Here is a 10499-nt window from a genome sequence, read left to right on the forward strand (position 1 = left end):
CAAAGGTTCCGAGTTCGATCCCTAGTGGAGGCAGTGAATAAATTCAAATTTTAAATTAAAAATCATATGCTTCATTATAAGAAAGTGATTTTGTAGAATAAGATATGCTTTTACGGAATCCTACAACATGTACAGTCAAGCCTTGGTAAGTTGACTGGACCTCGGAAAAAATACAAAGTATATTGAATGTTGTGCACTGGTCTGCATAACAAAATGATTAAAAGTAAACAGGTACATCAAGTGGTATAAACTCAAGTGAACAAGGTACTGTTGTATATAAAAACATGTGTACATCAAATTGTACAGTTGTACTGTTTAACAGCACTGTAAGGACATGTTCTCACAAGATTATCATTCTATCATGTCATTACAAGCTTTTGTATGGTACACTTGGTGGTTATAATGTGATATCAAGCTGTGTGGTGTAATACAATGTACAGAAATATAGGTGGAAAAAACCAGAGGAAAAAAAAACCCAAAAAAGTCATATTCTCTTTACTCTGTGCCAAATATTATTTTATAGCTGAGATTATCACCCAACATGCATACTACAAACCTTCAGACTCAGAAGCTCTTAAAAAGGTTCTCGATATGGAAGTCATTTAGATGTTGCTTCATATTATATGGGTGTGTGTTTTGCTCGCTGCTGATAGGCCTCGGGTAATATCACTTCCTCGAGTTGATAAATCACTGTATCCACCTGATAATAGGTCGATATTTGTATAATATTGGTGCACATGTTTAAATTGTAAAATGAAAATAATAAGGTTCTTTTACTATCCAAGTATAAAAAGCTTCTATAACAAGTTACATAATACAATACAACATTTTGACTGGTTTTTTAGGCCCGAAATTGATATAGATACTTACATCAAGGCACAGTAAGTCACTTCAGTAATGTCTGCTAGATATACCACAAATACCTTATGTAGAATGCATGAATTCTATAAAAAAATATTTGCTTTTAATTTGCTAGCACATTTGTGTTATGTCACATATTTGATTTAAAAGAATTAAAAAGCATTTGTGGCATGATTATTTTTTCATAGGAAGCTATTAGAAAAATAATTGGGGCTATTCATTATATGGAATAACTCAATATTATTAAGAAAAATGATAGGTAAATGTAAGGGATGGAGCTCTGCCTATGTCCTCTTTATCTATGGGAGTTCCTTCCTCTGTGAGTAGTGCTTTGAGGGCTGCATGTTAAATCACTACACATGTATACTATTCATTTGTGATATTTAGATCTGTTGGTTATCTGGTAAAGATGCTTTAATTTGGTTTTGGTTGTTCAGTTTTAAACCTGATTTGAAATTTTCAATTAATTTGACATTACCAGGATATATATATATATATTGTTTTTATTGCTTTGGCTTTGGCAATGCTTTCCTTGTTTAGATGAATTAATATGCTTTCATAGCTTTTAATTTTGATTTATTAGACATGAAGTGTTAACAGCTGGTAAATGTTTTTAATGTTATTAAACAAAGGCAATCAATGTAAATAGTTTAAGAGCAGTGTATGTGTAGTAACATTTGTATATTGTGCTGATGTCTGATGACTTTGAGTGAGAGCATAGTTATCCCCCCTGTGTTGATGTCCAATGACTTTGAGTGGGATGATGGTTGTCTCCCCTGTGTTGATATCTGTTGACTTTGAGTGAGATGATGGTTATCTCCCCTGTGTTGATGTCTGATGACTGAGTGAGATGATGGTTATCTCCCTGTGTTGATGTCTGATGACTTTGAGTGAGATGATGGTTATCTCCCCTGTGTTGATGTCTGATGACTTTGAGTGAGATGATGGTTATCTCCCCTGTGTTGATGTCTGATGACTTTGAGTGAGATGATGGTTATCTCCCCTGTGTTGATGTCTGATGACTTTGAGTGAGATGATGGTTATCTCCCCTGTGTTGATGTCTGATGACTTTGAGTGAGATGATGGTTATCTCCTCTGTGGTGATGTCTGATGACTTTGAATGAGATGATGGTTATCTCCCCTGTGTTGATATCTGTTGACTTTGAGTGAGATGATGGTTATCTCCCTGTGTTGATGTCTGATGACTGAGTGAGATGATGGTTTCTCCCCTGTGATGATGTCTGATGACTTTGAGTGAGATGATGGTTATCTCCCCTGTGTTGATATCTGTTGACTTTGAGTGAGATGATGGTTATCTCCCCTGTGTTGATGTCTGATGACTTTGAGCGAGATGATGGTTATCTCCCCTGTGTTGATGTCTGATGACTTTGAGTGAGATGATGGTTATCTCCCCTGTGTTGATGTCTGATGACTTTGAGTGAGATGATGGTTATCTCCCCTTTGTTGATGTTCTAATGATGATAATGATGATAACACTTTGGTTGTACTAGCGATACATTCTAGTATTAATCTTGTTTTAACAGTGAATGTTGACTTTTCAATTTAACTATTTTTCTTGCTGTGTAAAAGTAGATATATTTATCATTGGTGCATTAGTTGAGCATTTTGCTTAGAATTTTACATTTGTGCACCAATATAAGTATATATATATGTATATGTACATTAATGTGTTATTAATTCAAGTTTTAGGCTATAATCAAAATGCAATAGGCTTATTGAAGTCTAATCATGTTTATTGCTGGAGATAATTAGAATACTACATCTTCAGGCTAGATAATAGACTTTAGATAGTCATCTTATTCATGTCTATTATATATTGTAATTTATATATCATTCTAAAATTTTACAGTAACAGTTTTGAAGGTTTTACACTGCTTTAAAACTTGCTATGATACAAAGATTGTGCTGATTTTTTTTAAAATTCAATTTCTTCCTTTTTTGAAGATTTTAACTTTATAAACTATAATCCATCAATGCATCTTAACATTAGTTTTCTTCTTCACTCAAGTTACATATGATATTGATTGTCTCCTCTGATTATTTTATCTTTGACATTATTTATCTTTCTCTGATTTATTTATAACATAGATAATCTTCCCTTATTAATATGTCTTTATCATAAATTATCTTCCTTAATTAACACATATATATTTATTATCTCCGCTGGTTGATTTATCTATGACATAAATTATCTCCCCTTATAATTATATCTAAATAATTAATTATATCCCCAGATTGATTTATGCATGACATTGAAAGCTCTGAATGAGTTCTTTATGCAATATTTTAGTGGTTTAAATGAGGAGCTATGGTACTGTGGTGACCAGGAGAAAAACAACAGGTATATAGCACTGCATGATGGTAAAGTGTGACTGCTATAGACAGTCTAGTGTATCATCTATAATCAGAATCTACATGTAGCATTTGTCGTTGGTCTCATAACATGTCCATGTCTTTGACAGATGTATTAGATCTAACCCCTACAAATGTATAACCGTATTACCTCCCATCCTAAGCTTATAGCTACAGATCACTGTATAAGTGTCTGTCTGACAAATGTGGTATAAAATAATTATTTCTCTCTCAAAAACTTTCTTTATCAAATAGTTTCCAAGATCAGATACAGTGTATACATTTTGTATTAAGACTCCTGCATAATGATCATAGACATTTCTCTTTCTGATCGTATGTTATCCCATTAAAATCTCCTCTCATTTTATCCCAATATTTAATAATGTTTTTGTCTTTTCTCTTTTCAACCTTCTAAAATGATAGCATTGTCAATTTTGCGAATATGCAGTCATACTTTACAGTTACCCAATTTGAAAGATATGGCTTTTTTATTAGTTCATCCGAATATTGTGTGTATGGTCAAAACAGTGAAATTTTGATAGAATCACAAATATATATCAAATACTGGTAGATATCTTTTATTCGCATTAGTTCAAAATATAGCACACCACCTTAATTTTTTTTCCATTTTCATCTATAGTATGAACTATTTCAAAGAAACTATACAAAAAAAATTGCCATAGAAAATGTTTGACTTCTCAGCAGAGATTTCTATCTATGTCATAGTAATATACTGTACCTGTACAAAATGACATTTGAAGGTCATGGATATATGTGCACAATAAATGTGTAGATTTTAATAATCTTTTATGTTAAAAAAGAATGAATTACTATAGTAAATGTTTTGAGAAAGTCCTAGTTGACCAGGCTATAATAAACATGAACACCTTGAAATTATCAACATGGAAATTGAACATTTCTTAAAAACTTAACTAACGAAACTTTATAGATTATTACCTGCAATGCTACATGTACATTATATATCATGTATGTATTTATTGTATGATTATGAGTCCAGTGTAGAGGATCTCAATCCTGTACTGGAAAATAAACTAAACTTAACTTATAGTCAACTTTAATATAGAGTCCTCTATTGATGAATCAAATGTACTGGATCGTATTTTTATGAGTCATGATTCACAATTTCATTTTTAATTCCACAATCACTTCATTTGACACTGTATGATATAAGTATAAACACTTAATGTATTAAAGTCAAATTAAACCTGTCTATAAAGACCACTCAAATGTCAAAGAAAAAAACCTTTATAATGAAGTGCTCTTGATACCCAGTTCAAATTTCGTTCAATTTTTTCTGTTTGGAACTCCCAGACAGTGATTTTATAAAACAGGTGGTCATTATACAAGTTTGACTGTATGTGGACTCTTGTACCTGGGAAAAATGTGAATATTATGCTTTGATATTGTTAGCCTACAAAAGCAGTGAAAATTTAATGTGTGTCGTTTTGATGACTGGTATGGTGTGTACACTGTTACTTTCAGCAGATGTGAATATTATTTTGACAAAAAAGATAATCAAAAAAGATAAAAAAAAATAAATGTATAAAAATATATCGTCTTAGCTGCATGAATAGATTTTTGTCTGTTTGGTACTGTACATCAGGATAACACCTCGTCGTTTTGTTTGTTGTCTCAGATATGTACATTATAAAGGTCAGTTCAAGCACGTCAGATTATTGTATATTTGTACTGTGTATTGTTATTAAAGGCCCACCTTTCTGAAAATGCTTTTGATTTTAGAAATAGGAAGATAAAACGAGATCGATAATTTTGTATAGCCGCAAAAGTTATTAACTTTCCTTTGATAATACACTCCTCATCATCTTCTGAAAAAATTATATTAAAATAAATAAAATGTAAATTTTCATAACGCGGGTCGTTTTATATTTCCCCTGTTGTCCTAAACACCGCGCGGTAGTTGACTATTACAGTGCCAGACAGCAAAACAGCGAAATGAATCTCTACAGTTATGCTATATTACAAAGGAAATCTTGCAAATGTTTGGTGTTGTTACCTCATTTTAGGCCATCACTTTGTATTTTTTTTTGTAATCATTTCTAAAAACTTAAATGTTTTCAAGAAAACTTTAAATTTTGCTTCGGAAAGGTAGTAGGCCTTTAAGTTTTACTGTTGTCTACCTGTCTTAAAGACCACTCAAATTTTCTATTTCGTTCATTTTTTTCTGTTCTGGAACTTCCCAGACAGTGATTTTATATAAAACAGGTGGTCATTATTACAGGTTTGACTGTATGTGGGACTCTTGTACCTGGGAAAAATGTGAATATTATGCTTTGATATTGTTAGCCTACACAAGCAGTGAAAATTTAATGTGTGTCGTTTTGATGACTGGTATGGTGTGTACACTGTTACTTTCAGCAGATTGTGTATATTATTTTGACAAAAAAGATAATCAAAAAAAGATAAAAAAAAATATAAATGTATAAAAATATATCGTCTTAGCTGCATGAATGAAGATTTTTGTCTGTTTTTGGTACTGTACATCAGGATAACACCTCGTCGTTTTGTTTGTTGTCTCAGATATGTACCAAAATGTTTGGTGTTGTTACCTCATTTTAGGCCATCACTTTGTATTTTTTTTTGTATAAATGTTTTCAAGAAAACTTTAAATTTTGCTTCGGAAAGGTAGTAGGCCTTTAAGTTTTTACTGTTGTCTATTTGTTTTATATCTTATAAAAAACTATTCTATATTTCTTTGTTTACATATATATATACATGTAGTCACTTTTATTAACAGGGGATTACATTTTGCTGTTTTCTCGGTTAATTAAATTTCTGCTAAATGATATACCTGCTATTATGATAGCATTTATTAAAAGAAAGATCATCTGTACAGCTTATTACTGTTAGAAATTGATAAATGGGCGGAAAATTTTTCCCCAAAAATTAATTACGGAGAGGAGATCATGAAATTTCTCCTTGTGGAAATAAACAACTATGTTGTAAGATACTCAGTATTATGTAGCACTATTGACAGAATAACTACTGGTATCTTATAATCAAATTACTGTAGTTAGAATAATACAAATATATATCTCACAACATCTATTGTGGTTAATTAATGGAGTATTAGGTTTACCACACCAAGATACAGAATATATAAGATGCAATTAAGGATTATCTATTTACTGTGGCAAGCAGAACCCTTATGTAAAAATATAATGTTATTGTTATTTAAATTTGAAATGAATGTTGTAACTTTGTTTTATTTTCTTCCTCTGTTGTAGTTTATTAACTCCCCTGAATTAAAACCACAAGAATAACATGGTATAACTGCTTATTATCTCCCCTAAATTAATATAATTAAGTATAACATGGTATAACTGCTTATTATCTCCCCTAAATTAATATAATTAAGTATAACATGGTATAACTGCTTATTATCTCCCCAGAATGAATACCATTAAGTATATATATATTAATGGTATTAATGTTTATTATTACCTCCCCTGAATTAATACCATAAAGTAAAACAGCATGCCACCCGGTTTTTTTCCGTCAATGTTTAATGAATGCTAAAGTTATGTAGTATGCTACTTAGTTGGGAAAAACCTATGAGTATTATTATTATCTAGAATTTGTAGATATACATTTAGGTACATGAAAAATATTACCACACATATAAACAACAAAAAAGGTTTTAGTGATAATTTTGCAAATTTGCAATTATAATTACAATATACATGTTCAATAGATACTACAAAAAAAACAAATTGTAGTTATTTTCAAAGTTTAAAAAAAATTCATATTTTTCTGATTATTATCTCCCCTGAAATATTGATGGTTACCAGAACTTTACTATGTTTGAGTTTATTTTTTGGTGAGCACTAGCTTCCTGACCTGTTTATAATCCCAGGTAAAAATCTATTTCTAGTTATAAGTCTTAAACCTTACTGTGAATTCTCCTTGTATGTTGTAGTCATGGGAAAGTGAGTTTATCTGGAGTAGAAGTGGAATCTAAAGCCAAGAACACTACCACTGATGGCAAACCTGCTACCAACAAAAAAAGTGATGGTGAGTACAAAACAAAAAGCTGAATTATCATAGGACAAATTACTACCAACAAAAAAAGTGATGGTGAGTACAAAACAAAAAGCTGAATTATCATAGGACAAATTACTACCAACAAAAAAGGCAAAGGTGAGTACAAACAAAAAGCTGAATTATCAAAGGACAAACTGCTACCAACAAAAAAAGTGATGGTGAGTACAAAACAAAAAGCTGAATTATCATAGGACAAATTACTACCAACAAAAAAGGCGATGGTGAGTACAAATCAAAAAGCTGAATTATCATAGGACAAATTACTACCAACAAAAAAGGCAAAGGTGAGTATAAAAAAAAGGAATTGTCATAGGACAAACTGCTACCAACAAAAAAGGCAAAGGTGAGTATAAAAAAAGCTGAATTATCATCGGACAAACTGCTACCAATAAAAAGGTACAAAAGTAAACTGCCTCTAATAAAATGAATAGCTCAGTTTAGTTGAAAGGTCGAGATTAACATACTATAAAAAAGGATGAAGGCAACTCGAAGTACACAATAGCAAACTCACACTGTATTACCCAATAGTTAGAAGTATAGAACAAACTCATCACTGACAAAAAATGTTATCATGAAATGATGCTGCTTATATGCCATCAACAAAAATGGTAAAAGCAAGTAAAACAGCACAGAGAGAAAATTAAACATACCTTAACAAAAAGACAAGGAATGTAAATTATAATGGAAGTGTCTGCCTCAAAAAGGAGTTCTTAACGGGTTAATTCCCCCAAGGTCATCCTTGATACTCCATGGGCTCTGATCACTTACAATCTCTACACCCTTTGACTATCTCATACCTTCACCTCCCCCACTCTCCATCATAACCTCTTGGAGAGAATGCTCACCATCAACTGACAAAAAGGCTTAAGTTAAATTAAACCTTACCATTGCTAAAATTCACACAAAAAAAAGTTTCTCCTAGAATTTATGGAAGGCATGACATAGTTGGTATGTGAAATCCCCCTTAGAAAGACAACCATAAAATAGACATCTTCAACTACTAACTTTAATCCCCATGTAAATTTTAAAAGGACAACACTAGTACTGAGGTAAGTAAATTATTACTCCACTCCCAGTGAAAATCGCTAATCGGCGGCTCATAAATATTATTTACATTTCATTTAAATTTACAGTATTTGTCTGCACCCAAAGCACTTCAATAGTGTTCTTGTGGTGCCTGATTTCTTATGGAAAAAAAACCACATTTCTGATTTCTTATACATTTGTAAGACACAATATGAATGATAAATGATTGAGGCTAATTTCAGATTTTATCATTTCAGATGGTTGGCTGACCAGTAGTTCGTCTGATAGTGACCACGAGTAGTTTACCGTAGTAACAGTAGCCATCAACCAAAATGCGCACTTTACACGGGAGATAATTAGTTTTCAGGGGAGATAATAAAGTTGTCATGTAATATATATTTTTATTGTGCATCTAATATAAATTGTGATAATTATATATAAGTTTATGATTTTAATCTCTTTATTTATTAAATATTCGTCCTTACTGATGTATTGTACATTTAAAATTGAACAGATACTCCCTCAATGGAATATCTTTATTGAGTTTATATCTAGATCATCTTTTGTATTATACAATCTCTTTATGTGCCTTTATGGTGAGACATATCAGTTTAATTGTGTTTTAATTATGAATTTGACAACAAAAGTGATGATATAAATGCTCCTAGGTTCTTATTATAGCATATGAAATGATCATAAATGTTACACAAACAGACAATAATTTGTGAGTCTTTAGTAGAATTATCATTTATAATGGCACTTATATTTATAATAATATAGTAAACTATAGATTTTTAAAGCCATATTATGAGAACTTAAGGTAGGTCCATACTTTGAAAAATCGCGCCAATTCATATGACGCTATACCGGAAGTTGCGGAGGTTGTTTTGAATTCCAGAATGGTTTACGATACGCCGCGACATCACACTTGGATATTTTTTTCAATAGGTGAAAATGTCTACATATAATATTGAATGTTTAAAATCATTAAATAAATCAAATAAAAGCAGTGAAGTGAAAATTATTATGCTATCTCTCAGGTTTTTGCGGTCCCTGTCGTAAATGGGAATGGAATTTTAAACACCGAAGTGCCGTCGTCGCTATAAATCATAAGAGGGGACCCGGCCCGACCGAAATTCCGGAATTCTAAAAAAATCGCATACGGATTTCCTTTAAACACACAATTTGGAGAAAATCATAAAAACTAACAGACATAAACCAGATATAATATCACAAAAACGTATGAACTGATGTGGAATGTTTTTTGGCGGCATGATTTTCAAAAAATAATCAATTATAACCCATCTTAGCACTGGATGAAATGGGGGTAGGGTTGCGAGTTACAAACTTCAAGCTTACAAAATTGTGAAATTTTGATCGAGGACCTCGTGTTTTTATATGATATTTGAAAAACATATTACCTTGGGCATATCATATACAAATATTGTGAAATTGACATGGATTTTCATTTCCTTTTTGGCCTATTCATTGATTTTTTACTGGAGAAAATATGGCAAAACATGATAATTACGTATAGAAACGGTCCTGGGAAATAACAAAAATTAGTTAGCATTTGTAAAAAATAAAATAGTTTTGTATATTGTTCTATCGTAAGAAAATTAGGACAAAAAATCAACAGGATCGAGACTACATTCACCCTAATATTACAGAAAACATAATTTTATGAATTTTTCTATTTTCGGTCAGCAAATTTGCAGGGATGGTATATTTTCAAGCTCAAATATCTCAAAAAGTAGTTCGAGAACACCCATTTATCTTTATAGATTTGAAATCTACATGAAAAATGCAAGAAAATTAGACCTGTTAGAAAAAATGACATGGGTTTTCCCAAAAGTATGGAGCTACCTTAAAATACTTCAATCTTTTTAATTTATATTTAAAGAGACTATAGAAGTGTTTTGAAGAAATGTTTTATACAGGTACATATTTTGTTCTTCATTATACATATTACTTTGCCTAAACTTGATGTAGTGATAACATTGTTAATGACAGGCTATATATGGCCTCCTCAAATCGTCCTATTTTGTTTATTATCCCCCGCCCAACGAAGTTGGCGGGGATATACAAATGGGTTCCGTCCGTCCGTCCGTCCGTACGAATGGTTTCCAGAGCATAACTCTAAAACCAGTAGAGAT

The 10499-nt window shown here is 31.5% G+C and overlaps 1 protein-coding gene across 6 annotated transcripts in view; it reads left to right on the forward strand.

The window, feature by feature from the left end:
- The window catches only part of LOC138327502 (anoctamin-7-like), a 49170-nt gene extending 40029 nt beyond the window's left edge, over positions 1–9141 (forward strand). For 2 of the 6 annotated variants that reach the window (XM_069273635.1, XM_069273638.1), the window contains 4 exons: positions 846–881; positions 3173–3223; positions 7193–7287; positions 8601–9141. In XM_069273635.1, coding sequence (XP_069129736.1) covers positions 846–881; positions 3173–3223; positions 7193–7287; positions 8601–8644 — 226 coding nt within the window. In that variant the 3' untranslated portion in view covers positions 8645–9141. The remainder of the gene's footprint in view (positions 1–845; positions 882–3172; positions 3224–7192; positions 7288–8600) is intronic. The other 4 variants (XM_069273640.1, XM_069273641.1, XM_069273639.1 and 1 more) reach the window with 3 other exon arrangements.
- The last annotated feature ends 1358 nt before the right edge of the window (positions 9142–10499 follow it).

This window comes from Argopecten irradians, chromosome 7, assembly GCF_041381155.1.
Source record: "Argopecten irradians isolate NY chromosome 7, Ai_NY, whole genome shotgun sequence".
Lineage (NCBI taxonomy): Eukaryota > Metazoa > Mollusca > Bivalvia > Pectinida > Pectinidae > Argopecten > Argopecten irradians.